Source organism: Engystomops pustulosus, chromosome 7 (assembly GCF_040894005.1).
Source record: "Engystomops pustulosus chromosome 7, aEngPut4.maternal, whole genome shotgun sequence".
Taxonomy (NCBI): Eukaryota; Metazoa; Chordata; class Amphibia; order Anura; family Leptodactylidae; genus Engystomops; species Engystomops pustulosus.
In genome coordinates, this window is record NC_092417.1 from 38845988 (window position 1) to 38870054 (window position 24067).

At 42.6% G+C, this 24067-nt stretch overlaps 1 protein-coding gene across 6 annotated transcripts in view; it reads right to left on the minus strand.

Annotated features, from left to right (window-relative positions):
• Positions 1-1098: 1098 nt before the first annotated feature.
• The window catches only part of RALGAPA1 (Ral GTPase activating protein catalytic subunit alpha 1), a 130605-nt gene continuing 107636 nt past the window's right edge, over positions 1099-24067 (minus strand). For 5 of the 6 annotated variants that reach the window (XM_072115523.1, XM_072115528.1, XM_072115527.1 and 2 more), the window contains 4 exons: positions 22869-23027; positions 21371-21498; positions 8171-8301; positions 1099-2342 (listed from right to left, as the gene is read on the minus strand). In XM_072115523.1, coding sequence (XP_071971624.1) covers positions 2197-2342; positions 8171-8301; positions 21371-21498; positions 22869-23027 — 564 coding nt within the window. In that variant the 3' untranslated portion in view covers positions 1099-2196. Of the gene's footprint in view, positions 2343-5556; positions 5585-8170; positions 8302-21370; positions 21499-22868; positions 23028-24067 lie in introns of all 6 variants that reach the window. The other variant, XM_072115526.1, reaches the window with a different exon arrangement.

Sequence of the window (24067 nt, forward strand, 5' to 3'; positions counted from 1 at the left end):
GCCATTGCCGTCTATGGAGGACATATGTGCGGCCGTACATATGTCCCAGAGGCAGTCGTGGGCATGGGGGCCATATATATACGGCGTATATACAACCCCCATAGCCGTCAATGTGCACACGGCGCCCCACGGGTGCGGTACGGTGCAGCACCGTTCCTTCCCCCGTGAAAAGATAGGAAATGTCCTATCTTTTCTTGGAATACGGCTCCATGTGCAATGTTCCTCTATGGAGAAGGGCGGGGGGTGAGCAGCTCCTCCTCTCCCCGGCGCCGCCGTGTGCCCGCCGTGCTACAGTACGGTGGGCACACGTCAGTGTGAATGTAGCCTTAGAAAGATCCATGATGTTTTTAGAGGTTGTTGTGTCATCCCATTAACTGGCCATGAGGCATTGATACAGCTCATCCCCATCACAACAAATGGGACTGACCATTATACAACGCAATGCACTGTTTTTGCAGTACTCACCTTTCTCAACACTATTCTGAAACTGATCACTTACCTTAAAGGGGTATTCTCGTCTGGGCATTCACATTCAGTTTGATAAATCTGCCATATATACACATTTCTTCTTTCTAGATGTTATTAAAAAAAATGTTCCTGTGTGATGATAATTTCTCATAAATGTAGTCATGTTGTCCCTTAGAAACGAGATGGCTTCCTCGGATACGACCACCTCTGCCTGAGAGATTGCACAAATAAACAAAAAGGTTATTGTATATAAAATGTCTGGAGGTTACTACATGTCCCACAGCCGTCCTGTGGTAATGATCGCTGAATCCAGGTGGTCAGGCAGGGCTCTATAGCCCATGTCTGGCCACCACTGCCAGAGTGTGACGTGGTCGTAACCGAGGAAGCCATCTCGTTTCTAAGGGACAACACGACTATGTTTATAGGAAATCATCTTCACACAGGAACATTTTTTTTAATAACATCCAATTGAAAAAATGTTTATATATGGAAGATTATTGAAACTGAATGTGAGTGCCCAGACGAGAATACCCCTTTAAGTTGAACCACATTATCATAGTACTGCAAAACCATGAATTAGACCCCAGAAGTTTTGTTGTGAAATCGATAAAAGAGACAACATAAAAAACGTAAATGCAAAAATGGTTTTCAATTTATTATTTGTGACACAAATGAGAACAACGCATTCATTAATATAGTCATGACCTAAACTGAAGAGTGACGGATGTAAGAATCGCTGCTCGAACAACGTGGAGCAAACCTAATAGTAGGTGGAGAATGGAAGCAGCGCTATCTACTCAGCCAGCGGTGAGACGTTATCAGACTCTGCTCAGTCCTTTGGCATCTCTAGTGAAGGTGCTAGAAGCATTGACTACAAGAAACTTGCCCTCCCTGGCTACTGCTATCCACCACATGGGGGAGCTCTTGTAGATGAGCGCATACAGCGGGTACAGTAACATGTGGCCATGGCATTTAACATTCTCCATTGCATATACAAGGCCGTGTGTGATATATGAACCGTAACATGTCGAATCCATAGATTACAGCATATAAAAGCATGACAAAAGGACACTCCCTCGAAGTACAAGACAAATACTTCGCTTCTCTTGCATTCCTATATGACAACAGGCCCAATAGAAAAGGCAAGTTTTCTCTTAAATGAAATTTTCATTCATGAAGCAGGCCCGTGAGAGGAATATATTCATATATATATGTATATATATCACAAAATAATACATGTATAAAAATATTACGTGAATAGTCATGTTACATTTAATATGCATCTGGTTTTGGGAAAAGGAAAAAAAAACACCTTATATAGATATTGCTGCATAATATATATATCCTTGTAAAACCAGATATTATCTATAGGATCTGTTCGGGTGGTCCAGCGTATAGACATCGCCCCTCCATAATAAGAGCAGATCAGTAATAAATATACAGAAGGAAGGTAAATACAAAGTATGTGAACCCCGGGGGTCCGTAGATAATGATAAAAGCAGCAGATATACATATGGCACCCTGCGTTATACAGAAACATTTAAAACCACAGACTTAAAATCTTAAATTATATCTAAAAGTCCAGTGTTATTCACTCAAATAAAAAAGTGACGATTAAAAAAAAAAATTGGGATAAAAGCGCAGGGACTGTGACCTGGCCGCAAAGGCAGCACGAATATATGGCGCCCGCTGTACCCTGCCCGGGGCAAATCCCATTCAGAATAAAATCTAGGACTTGTTGGCGGAGCCGGAGGAGCGCCGTAGCTTAATAGACATGCGACTTTTGCTGGTCCGGGGTGACATGGGGGACGCCAATTCTGAAGCCTCACCCTGAGTCAAAACCATCTCCTTCTGCTCATCGCTTGGGAACGTGCCTAGGAGAGAAGAGACAACAGCAAGAAGGTAAAAAACACATAACACATAGGAACCACCATGGCAAAAATGTGATATGGTGGAGGGAACAGCGCGGAGGAATTCCATGGATCCTGGGGATATGCCAGACGGGCATAACATGAAGATACAAAACACATATTGGGGGTCACGGTTTCACTAAATATTCAGACCTGATACAGATCTTCATCAGGTCTTCAGTTATTGCCGAAACCAGGTGTGGCCGAACATACAATACCTTTCCTTTATATAGTCGGCCACTCCTAGTTTTGGATCACAATTGAAGCAATAAAATGAAGGCTTAAAAACAATACACCATCAAAATGATAAACCAGGAACCGTGATCCAGGGACTGTGTCTGTAGTAAAGAAGGGTTTGGGTTTACCAGAGCCCCTCTGTGCTGCAATTTCACAGGCTGTTACATTTCAGTAGAGGTAAAGAAGATGGATATATCCTTATATAACACTGAGTGATCCCATGGACCAAAAATCACCATAATCAGGTTTCCTTTATGGAACTTTCTGCACTACTGAGTTTGTGATTAGAGGCGAGGCCCCTAGCATTGCCCTCAATCCAGATTTCTGAAACACACAAATGGCGGGCATTGCTAATGTAGGGTATAAATTCACGTATCCAAAGCCAAGACATGTAAATTATAATGGCAAACAAAAAGAAGAAAGACGTGTAAAAAGCCAGCTAGATGTAAACAACTTAATTTATACAACATGTATATGTAGTGATCACATTAAAAATAACAAACAATCCAAATACATAATAAAATCACTTAAAAGAACAAGAAATTGGGGTAAGGTGTAAGGGTGCTGTCACACATTGCATTCTTGGATGGACTGAAAACGCATGCGTTTCTGTATGTTTACCATGCGTTTGGCAAAAACTGCACCATCCGACAGCACCCTAAGGCCAGCGGCACGCGTGGCGTTTTGAACCCGGTTTTGGGCAGTTTTTAAAAAACGCATGCGTTTTTAAACGGACTGCTTAAAAACGGCCCAAAAACGTGTTCAAAATGCCGGCACACGTGGCGTTTTGAACCCGTTTTAAGCAGTCCGTAAAAATCTGCATCCGTTTTTGACGGTTTTTCCCAATTATCTTAAAGGGGTATTCCCATCTGGGCATTTACATTTAATTGAATTCATTTGCCTTATGTAAACATTTCTTCAATTGGATGTTTATTAAAAAAATGTTCCTGTGGGAAGATAATTTCTCATCAATGTCGCCATGTTGATCCTTAGAAACCAGATAGCTTCCTCGGATACGACCACGTCACACTCTACCAGCGGTGGCCAGACTTGTGCTATAGAGTCCTGCCGGACCACCAGGATTCAGCAATCATTAACACAGGACGGCTGTGCGACATGTAGTAACTCCCAGACATTTTATATACAATAACCTTTTGTTTCTTTGTGCACTCACTCCAGCAGAGGTGGCCGTAACCAAGGAAGCTATCTCATTTCTAAGGGACAACATGACTCCATTTATGAGAAATTATCTTCACACAGGAACATTTTTTTAATAACATCTAATTGAAGAAATGTTTACATATGGCAGATTAATGAAACTGAATGTGAGTGCCCAGACGAGAATACCCCTTTAATTAAGATAATTGGAAAACTGACAAAACGGTCAAAGAACGGACTGCTTAAAAATGGCCTAAAACGGGTTCACCACCCTAAGCCTGAACCAACCTACTGCACTTAAGTGTAAAGGTGCTGTAGGTGCAAGACTGCCCTAGGTAACCATTCACATCACAATCATGGAAGCACATATTACAGGGGGTAACAAAAAATAAAGAAACGTCACCCCAATAGTCAGTGTTGTGGTGCAGAATGCCAAGTCAGTTATCTTTCATTAGCAACTGAACTCTTGGGGGGCTCTGTGCACCACAAAACCGACTGTATAGGGGTAACTTTTTTTTGTTACTGTTTTATCATTTTTATACCCCCTGTAGTGCTTGTTTCCATGCTTGTGATGTGAATTGTTACCTAGGGCAGTCTTACACTTAGGTTCTGTGGGATTGTTTGTGTACAATATTCCATACTTTTATGGGTTTTATTATGGTGATTTATGTATTTTGGATAATTAATAAAGATAAGTTCTTTACATCTCTAGCTGGCTTTTTTACATGTTTTTTTCCTCCTTTTTGTATGCCTCAATCCAGATACCAACATGGCAGTATAATGTTAGCCAACTTATACGCAGCGTATATTATCTGTAGTGAGTATATTATACCATATTGTGCTCAAATCCCTTGAAGAATAGTATAGTTTCTGCAGCATATCGCACCCATTCAGTCCTATTACATTTGTGCGTATGTCATCATGCAAATGTCACTTACCATGCAAAATATCCATAAAAAAGCTCTAGACCACCAAATGAATATCCTCATAAGAGCAGAGACCGTGGTAAAGCCTGACCTATAAGGATGGTGGCACACGTGGCATTTTGAACCAGTTTTTAGGTCATTTTTTAAGCAGTCCTTTAAAAAAAGCGTGCGTTTTAAAAAACGTGTGCAGTTTTTTTTAACGCATCCATTTTTGACCCCTTTTTACAATATATACTCGAGTATAAGCATAGTTTTTCAGCACAAAATTTGGAAGAATCCGAGGAGGACCGAAGGACCCGGGGCAGCATCGGAGACAGACTGGGCAGGCTATATACTACAGGGGCTGGGCAGGCTCTATAGTAAAGAGGGCTGGCAGGCTATTCACTACAGGGGGCTGGCAGGCTATTCACTACAGGGGTCTTGCTGGCTATATACTGGGAGGCTGTGACCAATGCATTTCCCACCCTCGGCTTATACTCCAGTCAATAGGTTTTCCCAGTTTTTTGTGTTGAAATTAGGGGCCTCGGCTTATACTTGGGTCGGCTTATACTCGAGTATATACGGTATCTTAATTAAGATAATTTGAAAACGGTCAAAAACTGATGCGTTTTAAAAAAAACGCATGCAGTTTTTTAACGGACTGCTTAAAACTGGCCTAAAAACGAGTTCAAAACGCCACCACCCTAAGGATAGACTCTAAGGATAGATATCCACAGCGAGATCCAGGATACTGTAGTGTTATACTAGTCACCGGACTCTAGATTCATGCACAGTGCCGGGCATGCAGGTTAGTAAGATGACCCCGTGCGGTGATTTAGTAAGAAGGAAAGTGATTATAGAAGAGGATCAGGGCTTACCTCTCATAAAGAGAACAGATTTAATGATCTAAAGAGAAGAAATAATAAAGCACAAAAATACCAATCAAACATTGACACCGATTAGGTAAATCATCAACATCATGACATGGAATGGAGCGATACCCCAGCGATAATCCACACATCTATGTAATAAACGCAGCGCTGATCCGATTAATAGGGATTAATTGGACTCATTTTCCAGAGGGAAGAAAAAAAAAAAAAAAAGATCATACATTCTTTATTAGGGCAATTTAGAAAAGCACATAACAATCTCATCAAATGAGAATCCTCCCCGTCATTATTGATCGCAGGCCGTCATTATAGGAAGCTACAATTACTCTTATGGATTTAACTCCTCGCCTCTCAGATGTCAATAGAAATGATCATCACCGCGGCTCGTTAGCCGACAGTCTAATAAGCTGGAGATAGATGGACGGGTAATGACAAAGCTGCAGCGATTCACACGCAGGCATAGCTACACGAAAGAGCAAGAAAGGTGTCCCATGATGTCCTTGTCCATCCTCAGCAGGAGGCACGACGGTGTTGTAGTGGGCACAGGAGGGTGGCAGCGATCTGCATAGTAGTGCCATGTGCACATCAGCTCCAATACTGAATTTCCTATAGACATGAAACCTACCTGCCTATAACACAGTTTGGACTTTGGAAAATATATGATATCTTCGTATATAACATGCTGCCTAGAGATATAACACTGTGGACAATTTGCTCAGCTCCTCCTGCTCTATAACACGCTGCCTGCAGATAGGATATGGTGTACAATATGCTCAGCTTCTCCTGGTCTATAACATGCTGCCTACAGACACAACACTCTGGACAATTTGCTCAACTCCTTCTGCTCTATAGCATTATGCCTACAGGATGGACACCATAGACAATCTGCACAGCTCCTCCTGCTCTATAACATGCTTCATACAGATAGGTCTGCAAAAAGGATATTAGGTACAATTTTCTCAACTTCTCTTCTATATCATTACGCCCAGGGAGAGACAGAGGGTAAATTTTTATTTTTTTTTTAAATTGACCATTTTAACGTATGGTTAGATGGATAGGATGGAAATAATCATTGTAAAGTATCACTGGCTGATCTGTATGCTCTTCATGTGGCCATTGACATTAGATGAATGTCAGCCATAACTCCTCATTTAAATAAAGACACTCACTAAACACCTAATGGGTGTTCAATCTCTGTTAGATTCAATGGTGCACATTTACCAAGGGTCCGGGGGGATCCACATTTTCGTTGCGCGACTTTCAGGCAACATAAATGGCCGTCGGATAACCCACTGATTTGGACCGAGCGTGGGATTTAACATTCAAAATTGTGTTGCAAGCCAAGAACTTACATACACCGGGAAGAAGATGGTGAACTCCGTCGGACCAGAGCGGGGAAGTGACACATGCAGGATCGGACGCACGCTCTTAGTGAATTGCGGTAGCTCCGAACCCTCATCGGACAACGCACCTCAGGGATCGCGACGGGACGGGTAAGTAAATGTGCCCCAATGTGTCTATACTCATGGGTAACAATTCTATGTATCTCCCTACTTGTGATCACCTTCCTAGTAAGGAGGAGGTTCTAAGTAACATCACTCGCCAAAAGCATTTAGCAGACCCCCATCTAGGGCAAATGTCCACCTTTACAATAAAAACAAGACTCTTTGGGGTTCATGCTATGAGCCTATATGTGTTGGGGAGGAAGCCAAAGGCCATATGAGAACACAGGATTTTTACATTAGAATTTTGTCTCGTCTCTTCTCTTCACGTTGCTCTGATAACAATAATAATCCTTATCTATATAGTGCCATCATATTCCGTAGCACGTCAATCCTCTGTTTTAGATCTACTTTTTGCTGGATACGGAGTATTTGTTATTGTCGGCACAGATAAGTGATGTCCGCAGAAGCCATTGTGTTACACAGACCTTGGAGTGTGGAATATTTGCTGGCCAGTACACCACTGACAAGAACAAATGTGTCTTGTAGACAAAGTACACAATAGGCCAGTAAGTGCTGTACGCTGCCGTCATTTAATAACGCAACGCCATGTGGTGCCGAGCCCGGCGTCCAGAGGAGCAGCTCCAAGACCACCTCTGATGTCATTTTTCTGTATTATCTTTAACCAAAAGGAAGAATGTCAGGCAGTAGCAGTATTTTCACACATAAAAGAGAAAACATAATTGAACTTCTTTTTTTGTGGCCAGATGGCGCAACACGTTGTGAACTTTCGGGAAAAAAATAGATCAACGTGGTGACTCAATCTGCCGAAATAAGATTTACCTGTTCCAAGTCAGCAATGTAAACAGGTTCTAGCTGAAATTCTGTTATAATTCTACGTGCGGGGTCTATTGTTTGAGTGCCAAAAACCTAGACTCTGCCCTGGTAAAATCCAAGTATAGCTACAAAAATGTACAAAAAAAAAAGAAGGGAGAAATGGCGGCCAGGCGTGAAGAATAAGACTCAAATCAATCCCATCTTATTTCAACATAAGGACAGGCATGGATAGAAATAATATGAAGACAACTGAGGCTGGCCAAATACGTGTGTGTTCTGAATGAGGCATCTCTGTCAAACAAGCAATGGAAGCAAGTACTTACGTGCATTCATCAGATGGTGGTGGTTATGGTGCGGAGCCGGACAGAAGACATGCGCAGCATAATCCTCAAAAGTGGTTGGCTCCAAATGTTGCTGGATGATAAGATCCAAGTACCGCATTCTCTCCTCAAAGCTTCACATTGTAAAGAGTTAAAGGGTTAAGCGTGAAATTTTGGAAAAGCAAATAAAAGTAAAAGAAAAAAGATAATAGGATAAAAAACTGTATAGTTTTAGCTTAAAGGACATCTACATTCAGTTTTAGTGATGTTAGACGTGTCCTGCTAATATGTCTGAAGAAGCATGTTCATCGGGACTTTTATTATAACCCTGTACACCGGGATTGCCGCAATATAGAGTTATACAAAATATGCTAATTAGCATGGGGCGCACAGGCTACGTCACTGGAGCCTTTTATTTGAAATTTTTCTACACCCCTTGTTGCGCTAGCAGTCCCGCACGTCAGCTATTCTATTTATCTTGGGTTATGGGAGGACACCAAATAACCCGCACCAATGGACAGACCCCCATTGGATCATTAAGTTATCAGCTATATTATAGATGGGGGATGACATTTACGGTAAATAGTTGTAGATGAAGACCAGTAATATCACAGAACAAGGATTGTTACAAAACCCCAATGTATTGATGCGAGACCCGGAGATAGAGAGGACAGAGAACCAAAACAAGGAACCATTTATTCTGCTTATCAAATGTTCGAAAACAAACCAAACGCCTAAAGCGAAGTTCACACTGCAGTCAGCATTTCTGTTCACTTATCTCTAGATACTAAAAAGAAAAAAAAAAGGATGACAAATAAACTGAACATAATGGAAGACATGTCAGTTACTGCCCATTTTTCACATTTATTATGCCTGATCATCAATCTATCTGTCATATCATCTATTTATCTGTACATATGTATAGATTAACTAACTATCCGTCTCCCATTGACTTCAATGTAAAAATGACAACATCTGTTATCCAAAAAAAAGTGCTGCAACCATTGTCAATTTCCTCTTTCAAAAATACACATGCATGACGGATGACGGCCTAACTGGCCATAACGGATGACATAAAATTTACATTGAGAGATCAATGGGATTTTTAACTAATGTGTTCTGTCCTTTGCTTTTTTTTAACGTTAGTAAGGAATGGAGGTTTCAAAAGGTAGTGTGAACTGAGCCCAACATTGAAAATGGATGTCTGTTTTAAGATTGTGATATACACTCACCGGCCACTTTATTAGGTACACCTGTACAACTGCTCATTAACACTTAATTTCTAATCAGCCAATCACATGGCGGCAACTCAGTGCATTTAGGCATGTAGACATGGTCAAGACAATCTCCTGCAGTTCAAACCGAGCATCCGTATGGGGAAGAAAGGTGATTTGAGTGCCTTTGAACGTGGCATGGTTGTTGGTGCCAGAAGGGCTGGTCTGAGTATTTCAGAAACTGCTGATCTACTGGGATTTTCACGCACAACCATCTCTAGGGTTTACAGAGAATGGTCCGAAAAAGAAAAAACATCCAGTGAGCGGCATGTCAATATGGACCAAAATCTCTGAGGAGCTTCCAGCACCTTGTTGAATTTATGCCATGAAGAATTGAGGCAGTTCTGAAGGTAAAAGGGGGTCCAACCCATTACTAGCATGGTGTACCTAATAAAGTGGCCGCTGAGTGTATATACACATATATATACACATACACATACGGTATATATATTATATATACACACACACACACACACATACGGTATATATAAACACACACACATACGGTATATATATTATATATATACACACACACACACATCTAGAATAGAACTGTAGCACGCACATGGCATCCTATGATACATTGCACATTCTTCCGGTTCACTAGGGACCATCTTCATTTCTATGATAATTCCATACAGAGCTGAGCGCAGCCACCTGCGTGGCCTCCTGCTGCTGCGATATATAGGACTATGTGAAGTGGACATCAAGGCTTGTTCAGTGGGATGTAGAAGATGATACAGTAGACATGTCTCTTGTCTGATATGAACCGTAAATGATCATACTGGATGACCATGGAGAACAGCCAGTATCGCTACATGTGCTTTCCTTTGAGTGATGCCAGGGATAACACTATTTTCCAGATTTGTGATGGCTTCATTTACCCTGGCTTCTTACCTATACATGAGATCAAGTAGAGCAAGTAACCAGCAGGTCCAAAGCCTACTTTTAGTACTGATATGGTTCTGTAAGATTGGCCAATCAAGAGAAGGATGAAAGACGCTGCACTTAGCACTGACCTATCACGTTCATGTTTAGAAACACAATTCAAGTGCAATGGGGAAGACTCCGTTCACAGATGCGTTAAGAGGTAGAAACGCTTGGGGGACAAGCTACATGTGTTTTGACCGTACCCTAAAGGGAATCTACCATCAAAATCCTTCATGATAAACCAGGGACACTTACTCATAGATCCAGGCATCATGACTGTGGTAATCTTATTTTGTTATTGTTATCCGTGATTTCCTTCCTTCTATAAAATCAAGTTTTCAAATTATGCTAATGAGCCAGAGAGTATCCTAGCCCAGTGATGGCAAACCTTTTAGAGACCGAGTGCCCAAAATACAACAAAGACCCGCTTATTTATCGCAGAGTGCCAACACAGAAATGTAATTTGTGATTTATACTCCCTTCTCCGTCACAGTTTTCATTGATACCAGCACCTGAGGACACCAATAAAGCAGAAAATAGTCCCAGGTAGTCCTGTCACTTTAAAATGGCTCTGTGCACAGCAAGTCCTGGGCTGTCTGGGACTGCAGGAAGATACCTGGAGTCCTCTCTGGTGATGGCCTGAGTGCCCACAGAAAGGGCTCTGAGTGCCACCTGTGCCATAGGTTAGCCATCACTGTGACCTAGCACCTCTGTGATCTGGTTTTACAGGCTGTTACACTGTCTAACCTGATAGTAGATTCCTTATCATAGGTTTCCTTTAAACATGCATCAAAGCAATCAAGCATTTCTTAAAATTTGCACAAATTACAGCAACGCAAGCTTCAAAAATTCCCCAATATTTCTCCCGTTATCGTCATGGATTTCATCTAGAAAATTAAAAGTGATACATAAGTCTCCATTCTAATGCCCTAATTGGAGGTGCGTATCCACGGAGAGCACAGACTACGGGGGTCTCTCCCAGCTGCCGATTTCTGGGCCGTTAATAGAATCTTCAGATTCACAGCAAGTCTCCCCTTGCACATGAAAAACTGCCCTTTGTGTATTACCAAAACTAATTTTCTATTTGGCTGAAAAAAAAAAGGAAAAAAAAAAAAAAACACCAGCTTTTTCTGTCTCCCGTGGAGCTTTTCATTATGTTTAGTTCGCTGAACTTCTGAGCTATTCCTCCGAGGCAGAGAAGGTAAAAAAAAAAGAGGCAAGAGGGAGGAAAAGATGAGCTTGTTAGCACATTACAGACGTGGCATCTAGGTGGGTCCTAGAGAATCCCACTGGTGTGATAACTTCTCTCTCTAGGCCCGCTGGGTATTGATCACTCCTGTTCACACTAGAAGCCAGTACACGCTGCATAACCACTACTTTACATTAGCACAAATACTCTGAAGAAAAAGATCATTTTCCAGATTTTGTGGGATCAACACTTGTGTAACCAAATAATCATATTAAGCATTAGAAAACCACAAAGTTTCTACAGGAAGCCGATTTTTAGATTAAGAAACAATTAAGAGACGTAAATATATCAATTTTAGATGGAACCTGTCACAACATGTTCAAGAAAAAGAGAAACGTAGCAGATTCATGTATAAAAGATCTGCTCATTCTGGGGTCAGGAGTCCAATGGGCGGGGATATGAGTCCTCAGGGTGGGGCTAACAGTCTCCTAAAAGGGATATTTGAAAACCAAGGTATAAAGAATACATAACACACAATCGTATGGTAGATTAAACAAACAAACACACACAGTCTAGAAGAAAAGGATAAAAGTATTTAATCACTTATCTACCTACCAAAAAGAAAATGTTCAATGTCTTTTGCATATTAACTGAAGGGCCACTTTTTGCAAGAGTCACACAGAGGGGCTCCCAGTGCTATTTTAATACATTAATCTCACCTATTTGTGTTGTAGGACCAGTTAAAGAGGATCCGTCACCAAAATTTTACCACCATGAAAAATAATGCCGGCTGATAAAGAGTTAGCCATAGTCCTCCCCATATCACCGAAAATTAGCTGCCAGTGGGGCTCTGTACCTTAATTACAGCCATTTTTCTGATATGCAAATTAACTTCCCTGACTCATGTCTGCTGGCTGTGACACTTCTCTATCTCAGGCTGGCAGTGAACCACACCACATTATTCTGACTGACAGCTCTGTGTCTCTTCAAATCACTGTACTACCTCCTTGTACTTAGGGACAAGGGTCTGCTAATATTCAACTACAGACACATAAAGCTCTATTTACTTATAGGAAATATTGTTTACACAGTGCCTTGTGTTACATTTATGTCATATGACCAGAGTGACATCATTGCAGGTCCTTTAGCCTTCTAACAATGGTAAACTGTACACCATGTATGTGATCACATGAAATCACAGCAGCTTCTATGGAGGATGGAGAGGTAGAAGTCCATGGAGGCTGCTGTGACTTCCTGTGCTCAGCTACATGCATGGGGTACCTATTGTCAAGAGGCTAAAGGACCTGAGATGATGTCACCATGGTCAATTGACATGAACAGCTAAATAGTAAGGAGGCATAAGGCATGGAGAGGAGTAGATGGTAGGGGCAGGGTGTCCCAAGCAGGGTGTCAGTTAGTTAATAGAGCTCTATAGGAACCTGTCACTGGCTGTATGTGTGAATATGTGGCGACGGGGAGATTTATCAGTGAAATGATGGCGAATCCTTGCACAGTACAAGAATTTGCAATTACAACAGCGACTGTGCCACCTCAATGCCACATTGGCGTGGTGGAGGGGAAGCCAGTGGAGTGGGTGGGCAAGGGGCATCCGCTGCCGCTGGTTTTCACGTTGGCTCGCTGCCGGTCAGATACACCTCCCCCAAAGTGCAAAATGCTGAAGTTCAACTATGTCTCCAGTGGCTTGTTTTTCTAGTTAGCAAAAGCAGATGCAAAATCCTGTTGTGGAGTGAAAGATGAAATCCTCTTTAAATTTTACATGGTTCTATATGATACAGAGCACAAGATAGGGGTGTCTAGATACTCTTGTTCTAGATTTAGAGAGTCCTCTCCAGCAGGCAGACAGACTCCTCCTCCCTGGCAAACAGACTCCTCCTCCCTGGCAAACAGACTCCTCCTCCCTGGCAAACAGACTCCTCCTCCCTGGCAAACAGACTCCTCCTCCCTGGCAAACAGACTCCTCCTCCCTGGCAAACAGACTCCTCCTCCCTGGCAAACAGACTCCTCCTCCCGTGCAAACAGACTCCTCCTCCCGTGCAAACAGACTCCTCCTCCCTGGCAAACAGACTCCTCCTCCCTGGCAAACAGACTCCTCCTCCCTGGCAAACAGACTCCTCCTCCCTGGCAAACAGACTCCTCCTCCCGTGCAAACAGACTCCTCCTCCCGTGCAAACAGACTCCTCCTCCCTTCCAAACAGACTCCTCCTCCCTTCCAAACAGACTCCTCCTCCCTTCCAAACAGACTCCTCCTCCCTTCCAAACAGACTCCTCCTCCCTTCCAAACAGACTCCTCTTTCCCCAAAAACCCTGTGTATGAAGTAAAAAATAAAGAATTTTATTGAGTGAGCCAAGGAAAAGCTTTCCAAACATAACTATAACAAATCTAATCTGACAACCTCCTTTTGAGACACAAATTGTTGAGATGTAATCAACAAAGCTCTTATTTTGATGGAATGTTTTTCTTCAATTACGGAAGTGAATTTCCCATTTCCTGCAATATAGTAAAAGTCACATGGATTTAGATGATGGGTGCAACAGCGAGAAACTGCTGGATTGTAGGAAATCTCCCATCACAGTCCATCATGATAAACCAGGGACACTTACTCATAGATCCAGGCCCTGTGACTGTGGTCATCTACTTATATTTGTAATCCATTGCCTCATTACTTCTGAAATCAGCTTTTAAAATTATGCTAAAATTATGTCTTCTAGATCTCTGCTTGCTGTCATTCTACAGGAAACTTAATTGTTTACTTCCTTGGATAGAAATCTGTCCCTGGTAATGTAGTGTCAGACTGGTGCACAGCTCATTAAAATAATCAGAGCTGTGTGCACCTGTGTGACATCACATGACCAGGGATATAACGAGCTGTGCACCTGTGTGACATCACATGACCAGGGATATAACGAGCTGTGCACCTGTGTGACATCACATGACCAGGGATATAACGAGCTGTGCACCTGTGTGACATCACATGACCAGGGATATAACGAGCTGTGCACCTGTGTGACATCACATAACCAGGGACTGGCTTTAAGCCACAAGAAATAAACAATGAAGCTTCCTACAACATGACAGCAAAGATCTAGAAAACTGCAGAATTGATACAGAAATTAAATTGGAAAATTTGTAGAACTTTTCATTACACAAACAATATCAAATATTTTCTGAAAGTGGACAACCCCTTTAACGGGCGTCACCATCATACATTATCCTTAAAATAGATGAAGATTATGCAGAGAAAAAAAAATGTAAAGGGGGATAGCAAAATATTTGACAGATAAAACATAATACAGGTGCTCCCCTACTTAAGGACACCCGACTTACAGACGACCCCTAGTTAAAGACAGACCCCTCTGGCCCCTGTGATCCCTGGTAAAGTTCTCTGGATGTTACTATAGTCCCAATCTACAATGATCAGCTATAAATTGTCTGTAATGAAGTTTTATTGATAATCCTTGGTCCCTTTACAGCAAAAATTTTGAAACTACAATTGTCACTGGGACAAAAAAAAAAAGATAAATTTGTCTGGAACTACAATTATAAAATATACAGTTTCGACTTACATACAAATTCAACTTAAGAACAAACCTATGGACCCTAACTTGTACTTAACCCGGGGACTGCCTGTAAACCATACTAATAATAGGTTACTAGTAGTACTTTTCTACTGCGCCATCCTACCACTTTGTTTACTAAACCAAAACGCAACCAGTGACGATGACCTAGTTAGCTGCTGACCAAAGACCGTCGGCATGAGCATGACAAGGGGTGTATGGCAGACGCAGCAGACAGGCAATCTGTCCAGAGAAGCTTGCACTTTTGTTAATCCCCCGGCTAAGCTTCCACCCAAGCATGACGGCCACAGACATGTTCAGCTGTCTAGATCATCGTAAGGTGAATTACTTAGGGGCTTATCTGCATCTATGCGTAAGGCAATCATGTCCAGGCTCAATTGAATCTCGTAATTATTATGAATGCGCACAAAGTTCTGATTTTATTACGTAAAGTGAGCTGTGACAAATGGCAGCGCGGACCAGCGCCTCTGTCTCGCTGATAAGGAGCGTATTAGTTTAGACTAATGCACCCTGTGCCCCTAGGGGTCAGCTGGCTAAGCTTCTGGAACAATAAATATAATATATACTGCAATAAGAGCGACAAATGGCCTCCTGTATATTACCTCTTCAACGTAATGAAGAGATGTTTGTGTCCCAGCGCTGGGCGGAACGTATATAGTCATATAATGGGCAGTCTAAAGGAGGGAGGACCCCCCGATGAGATCACGTACAGGTGTAGGAAAGGTCTACCTGGCACTGAACACATTATATACCATTCATTTCAATGGAAACACATTAAATGGAATGTATTATTAAAAAGGGAATCTGTCACATTCTATATGCAGTGCTATCTACGGGCAGCATGTTATAGAGCAGGCAATGCTGAGTGGTCTTGTGCATAGAGCAGAAGGTGCTCAGCAGATATTACAAACTCCTGATATATAGCAGGAGATGCTGCACATATTTTACATAGTGTCCTATCTGCAGGCATCAGGAGCTGAGGAGATTGACTTTTTTTTTTTTTTAAGGCTGCAAACTTGTCTTTTACAGTATATTCTTGCCCTCTGATATTTTGTAATAGTAAGATCTGTAAACACACTCATACGCAGAAGGCTGATAGGACCAAAGTGGGTGTTCCTACTCACTTAGCATAAAAAAGAGCATGGATATACAAGAACCAAAATTATGTTGAGCTGACACTATGTATAATCTGCTCAGCTCCTCCTGCTCTATAACATGCTGCCTGCAGATAGGATACTATGTATAATCTGCTCAGCCCCTCCTGCTCTATAACATGCTGCCTACAGAAAGGACACTACATACAATCTGCTTAGCCCCTCCTGCTCTATAACATGCTGCCTACAGAAAGGATACGGTGGCACGGAGTGAGTAGCACTTCTGCCTTGCAGCACTGGTGTCCTGGGTTCGATTCCGACCCAGGTCAACATCTGCAGAGTTTGTACGTTCTCTCCATGTTTGCGTGGGTTTCCTCCGGCTCCTCCGGTTTCCTCCCACAACTGTTAGGTTGTTTAGATTTTGAGCCCCATGGGGACAGGGACCAATTTGACAAGCTTTGTGCAGCGTTGCGTAATCTGTGCGCGCTATATAAAAAATTATCAGTATTATTATATACAATCTGCTTAGCCCCTCCTGCTCTATAACATACTGCCTGCAGATAGAATACTACTTACAAACTCCTCAGCCCCTCCTACTCAAACATAGGGCTGCAGATACATCATGACAGGTTCGATGTAGAATGTTTGGCCACCTGCAGGGGTTGATTTCCACTGGTACTAGTGGCTATTGTGGTATAAAACTAATAGAAAAAGAGGATTGTACAGGGTTAAAATAAATACAATTTGAAAAAATAAAAAAGCACAGGGGTGAAATGCAACAATGAACATAAGCCTATGCACAAGATTGTTTCTTTTTTGTAAAAATGTATAAAGTTCACTATAAATAAACATCTTCAGATTAGAAGTAATTCTGGATGTGAATACGGACATAAACATTGCCCCAAAGACTCTTCATAGGCCAAGAAATGTGTGACCTTTGCCAGATAAGCTCCTTATGGCAAATGAAAGGTTAATGTGAGACGCAGCAAGAGGACAGCTTTTCGGTGCCAATCCAAGCCTTCATAATTATCACAAATCTCATTTCCCCCCGCTTTGTGTCAGCGTGTGCAGAGTCCTGGGTTATAACCTGCAGATGGTGCTGGGAGACGGATTCCTCCCATCCTCTGACCCCCTTCTTCTAGGATCTGTCAAGCTGTTTTGAGAAATTTGCAACAACACAATGCAACTATTGTGAACCTTGGCGGTCATCTCTTCCCACCGAGAGGAAGCTCCTGCTGCCCCTGATTGGTGTCTACAAGAACAAAGAAGCAGATTCAGGCTCTCATCAAGAGGACCACGCCAAGCGCCGCTATCTGCCGGGAACATATGCCAACGCCAATGGCCGGCCTCTTGGGTTTCTGAGAAGGAAGCATCCCAACAAAATTGTGCATGCCTTTGTCATGGGCATGGCAATGCGGAGATGGCATTGGACGCCTCAAATGGGGAATACCTGCTTCCTCCATTGTCAGCAGCAGATGTGAGGAGACCACAAAGCTTCATCACAATAATGTCCCGTCCCACTGGGAAACTAGCGTCAAGATCTGCTATCCCAGCATGCACAATCACAAGATAAGTAGTTAAAAATAAAAAAAACAAATTAGGAAAGCAAACAGTATCAAAAAGTATCAAAAGAGTTGATACTAAAAAATTTAAAATGATGAATTTCAACTCCATCCTCATCTTGGATTGGAGAAAGGAAGAATATCCCAGGCTGCAGTTAGAAAGCCAAGTATTGATTACATTTCATACACACTAGCAAAATTTAAGGGCTATACATTGCTCAAAAAACATCAGACAGAACGGACTTGAAACAATTAAAATTCCATATTCACTAGCAAAGACTGTAGGCAGTATATATTGCTGAAACGCGTCAGCTACAATGTACTTGTAACAATTAAAATTCCATATCCAAAAGCTAAGATGAACGGTAATATAGTGCTGAAACGCGTGTCCTAGAATGTACTTGTAACAATTAAAATTTCATATCCACCTGCCAAAACTAACGGCAATATATCGCTCAAAATGCATCACCCAGAATGCACTTGTAATGATTGAAATTCCATTTCCAATAACGAAGACTAAGGGGAATATATTGCTGAAACGCGTCACCCACAATGTAGTTGTAATGATTGAAATTCCATATCCAATAGAAAAGACGAAGGGCAATATACTGCTGAAACGCGTCAACCAGAATGTACTTGTAACAATTAAAAAATTCCATATCCAATAGCCAAGACTAGGGGCAATATATTGCTGAAACGCATCAGATAGAATGTACTTGTATCCATTAAAATTCCATATCCACCTGCCAAAACTAAGGGCAATATATCAATCAGAATGCATCGCCCAAAATGCACTCCTAGTGATTGAAATTCCATATCAAATAGCAAAGACTAAGGGCAATATATTGCTGAAATGTGTCAGCTAGAATGTTCTTGTAACAATTAAAATTCCAGGTGCTCGTGTCAAGACTAAGGGCAATATATCGCTCAAAGAGCGTCACCCAGAATGCACTTGTAATGCTTGAAATTCCATTTCCAAAAGCAAAGACTATGGGCAGTATTTATAGCCCAAAATGCGTCAGCCAGAATGTACTTCTAACAATAACATTCCATATCCGCTTGCTAAGAGCTCATTCAGACGGGCGTTTTTGAGGTCTGTATGCCATCTTTTTTTTTTTTTTTTTGCGGATAGCATATGGGGAATGTATAGATAACTCTAAGGCTATATTCACACTGCCGTTGCCCGCCCGTACCGTACCGTAGCGGGCAACGGCAGTGTACGGGGAGAGGAGGAGAAGGTGAGCGCAGCTCACCCCCGCCCCTCTCCATAGCAACCTATGGCGTACGGCGCCGTATTACGGGAAAAGATAGGACAGGTCCTATCTTTTTCCCGGTACGGAACGGTACGGTGCCGCACGTGCGCCCATAGAAGTGTATGGGGGACGTATATCGGCCGTATATACGTCCCCCATACGTTAGTGTGAATGTAGCCTAATTACGACGATATTCACTCCGTAAAAGACGTGGCCACATCAGGTCCTACTTCACCCCCAGATTCAGTAACTACTTACAGGAAACAGTTAATAAAAAGTATTCTAGCAACAAATACAAATTTAGTGACTCTGAGTCCTGGCCGTTACACCAGGAGAGAGGTGTATGAACCCCTTTAGTACCAGAAATAATGCCATGGAAAGGTTAAGGACAACAATGGGGTCCGGGTCTGCGCTGAACTCCGAGGCTTTTAAAGAAATTATCACAGAGGAAAAATAACCCATCTATCAACAGGTAAGTAACACATGACTGGCTGACACCAAAGCATCTCCGGCTAGTTCAGAAAGGAGCAATTGTTCCTCCGATCGCTGCCTGTTGTACCTTCTCATTGTAATTGCAGGAGGCAGCTGTTAAAAGTGGGCACTGGAGACAAAACGTAGCAGCTTAGAGGCTCGGAAAGCGCTGGCACACTCGCTAGATGAGAGGGACAAGCTCGGGGAGGGCGAGAGACCTCAGAGCCAGAGCCACGGGCAGTGATAGAGACAGATTGCTGTAATTCTGCCTGATTGATCCAAGAAGCAACTTGCGATCAATAAACGGCCTATTTCGCTCAGGAGCACAAATACACATTTGTTAAAACTCTAACACCACTAGAAACAAGGCGACAAGGGGGTGGGCACCGGATTTTTTTTTTCCCCCCTTAGTTGAATATCTGCCTAAAAAACCTGCGATCTATGCGTTTTAGAAGAATGGGGAAGCACAAAGGGAGAGAAGATCTCCTCCTGGCACAATTATCTTCTATTTCTTATAGACTTATTATTTTTCTCTCAATCTATTAAGAAGGTTCCAGGTCTCAAAAACCCCTTATTTTCTCTGTCCGGTATTCACTTTTTGCCAACACAGTGTGCGCCGAGTCTTATTGAGTGCTGACCTTAAAAAAGTATTAGAAGTCGAAGCTCCTCTAACAGCCATTTATTATTATTTTTTATAGTGTTTTCCCCCTAATATTTTGTACAGCTATATTTATAAGCTATAACTATATTTATTAAGAACTTTATTTGTTCTGGACGGGAAAATAAATAAATAAATGGGCTATTTAAAAATAATAAACCTGTACTTACCTCGTCCGGCACTGCTGATGTCCCACGCCGCGGTCCGTCTCCTCTGTGTGCCGGTTTGATTACATGGGCGCACAGGGAGCTTCTGGCCACCTGAAGCTCCCATCTGACACCATATCCCAGCGCTTACAACGCTGAGAGATAGGGACAGATGGGAGGAGCCGGCCACATCGCAGACCGGAAGCTCCCCATGCCCGGCTTCTGTGCCCCTGTAGACAAACTGGGGCACGGATAAAACGAACTGCGGCGCGGGACATTGGCGGCGCCGGAGGAGGTAAGTACATGTTTATTGTTGTTAAATAGCCCTCCCCAGCCCGGCCATAAGAAATTTTTAACAACTGGATAACCCCTTTAAGCAGACTATACAGGGAACTAATAAAAGAAAAAAAACATTACTCGTCATCCTCTACTTTCTGGGAGTCTCCCGACACCAACACTAGAAGAGACCAAATCGCATCAGTGAACCGTCTCTCCTTGTCGGTCATATGGTGTTGGAAGACCGTCAGGAAACCAAGTGCAACGGGAATTGGGATTTGCAGTGCTGGAAAAACAGGGGAGCAGGGAGCAGCAATAACTTTTTGGCAGGTATAGGAGCCATCATTTTTCCAAGATCCAGAGCCTAGGGATGGATTCACATTGCGTTTTAAAGGGCATCTACCACCAGGATGAAGGACTGTGTGCAAATGAGCCTGAGGGGCTTCAAAGGTGTTCATGGAGTCTGGAGCCCTTCAGGATCATTTGCATACACTTCCAATTCATATACAACTCACCCAATTTTTTTGGGATGGGGGGGGGGTCTATTTTAAGGATAAGGCATTATTATATTGGATTTGATCAGCTGTAGACATGATGAGGAAGTAGTATTGTGGCCAGGAATAACCTTTATATGGTTGGTTTCAAGCCTTAGATACCACAATACTAGCCACATACATTTGGTGAGAAGACGATCTACCCCAGGAACATATCCCTCCATTTCCCCTATAGCTGTGCACTGCATGGAAAGGATACAAGTTCTGGTACAATGGGATGAGAGATTTAAGTGCTCGGCTAGCGTTGATGGCGGTTGCCCGAACCAAACCTGGAAGAATTTTACCATTCACAATGGCTCCATCAAAAAGTGGTCCGAAAAACGGGATCTGAAGGGAAAGAAACAAGGTTACAGTCCAACAGTTTATAAGAACAGGACGGGTGGTTTATTACAGGATTACATGAGGATTGTAGCCCTACTGGACTACTAAGGAGAAGCTCCTTTAAAGGAAACCTACCATCTCGGATTTATCTATTAAGGAAGATCCGGTGGTAGGTTCCTCTAATAAATACCATCGGATCCTTTTTAGGGCTAATCTTTCACTGGCCAGTAAGTTTGTAAATCTTTTATTGCCCTAATATGCGAATAAGTGAAAGAGGCTACTGTGGCGTGGAGTAGTCGGAGCTGAAGCTACATGGCACGGCTACTCCACGCCCCAGTAGGCTCTTTAGATCCTCCAACCCAGAGATCGCACTCGTCTGCGCCCTGCATAGACTGTGTGTGTGTGTAGATGTATGAAGAGCTGATAGTTGAGTGTACTCGGCTTTGAAGTCGGAGCTACTGCACATGCTCAATAGCTCCGTCTTCAGATCCCAGCACATGCAGCCGCCTGCCCAAGAGCAGACGAGTACACCCGGCTACCAGGAGCTGCTCGCTGAAGATGTCTTAGTAGGCGGATCGAAAGAGGCTACTGTGCGAGGAGTAGCTGCGCCGTGCAGCTTCAGCTCCGCCTACTCCCGCCCCAGTAGCCACTTTTACGAATTTGGATATTAGGGCAATAAAACATTTCCAAACTTATCGGCCAGTGAAAGATTAGCCCTAAAAAGGGCTCCATTGGTATTTATTAGAGGACTAAATGGGTAGATCCGAGATGGTAGGTTTCCTTTAAGGCTGGGTTCACACTTCGTTCAGACATCAGGAAAACTACCCTAAGCACACCCATTAACACATATCCTTTCTGGTACGCACAGCGCCTCGCTATGGAGAAGGGAGAGCAGCGTTCAATCCCTCCGCCTCTCTAGCGTGCAGCAGTATATGCTTGCCCAGATTAAGGCACGGCCTTAAATACCAGTGTGAAGGAGGCCCAAAATTGAGGAATTGGTTATATTTTGTTGCATTGGTGTGGGTGATCCCCCCCTTCCAAACTTTATTTAAATCAAGAAATTTTATTAACATTTTGAAACTTTTTTTTAACATTACAAGAAAGCAAATACATACATACATAACCCCTCCCCCTTCCTCCCACCCCCAGAGGGTGTTTCAATATCAGACCAAGCATCAGATCCAAACTTTATTTAAGGGTTTGTTTTTACTTTGTTACTTTTACTACTTTACGCTCGTTTTTAATTCAATTATGGGTCGTCACACTGATCTTTTTTATATAAATACAAGCAAATCTTCGAAAAAACAAAAAACCTCTGTATTTGCACTCAAAATTTTACAGTCCCTTTAAATGTAGCTGAATACAAAGTTACTTACTTCAGGTTTCTTCATAATCTGGATGCTGAACATATGATTCTTCATGGGATAGATAACTAGTAGCACATCCCCAAACTCTGTGGGTATAATCCCTCTACGATACTCTCTGCTGTGCTCCGACCACACAATATGAACTTCATCATTGCCGAGGTGACGAAGCTTCAGAGGTAAAGGAAATTGAAAGAGACAGAGAAAAAGTGAATGAGTGTAATTGGGAATAAAAATGAAAGCCAGCTGTTATGAAATTTAATTTGCCGGGGAAAATGTAATCTACTTTGCTGCGTTAAGCCCAGTAAGAACAGACAGACAATAATGTGTGAATGTGAGAAATGGTTCGTGCTGAACACAATAAGAAAACTTTTAAAACTGGGTTATATACACACTGGCCCACAACTGCATACTGAGAAAAACAGGGAGGCATTCCGGGCTTGCAACAGTGGACAGCGCTCCTGAAGACAGCAGTCAGAAGACTGCGCTCCTAAAAATGGAACTCTTGCACAAATATTTATGCAAAGAAGTAAAGAAAATGTCTGTTACCTGTAAAGCTAAAGCCTGGCTCACAGATAGAAGTTATTCCATTTATTCTGACCCAATATATGTGTCACATGAAGCAAACCTAAAATTCTGATTTCAGCACAACCCGGAGACAGCTCGCCTGCTACCTAGGGGTTAGGCTACAGTCACACGAACGAACGTATCGGGACGTATATACAGCATATATACATCCCCAATACACTTCTATGGCCTTGCGGCACCGTACGGGAGCGCTACGGTGCAGCACCCTACCGTAGCCCGTGGAAAGATAGGACAAATATGTTTCAAGAAGAGAGAGAACTGAATGATATAGACAGCTGAGAGACATTCACTGGTGTTCTGGAGTAAGGTAGGGGTGATGTTATGTGCAGAAGTATACAGCTGGGTGCCATGAGAATAGAGATGAAACTGGAAACCAAATCTGCTGATGGTTTGTCCAATGGGGGCAGTATAGAGGGAGAAGAGAAGAGGACCTAGGACTGATCCCTGAGGAACCCCGACACTGAGAGGAAGATGAGAAGAGAAAGATCCAGAAAAGGGGACGCTGAAAGTGCGGTCAGAGAGATAGGAAGAAAACCAAGAGAGTGCGACGTCCTTCAGGCCAATGGAGCAAAGCCTGAGGAGGAGCTGGTGGTCCATAGTATTGAACGCTGCCGATAGATCCA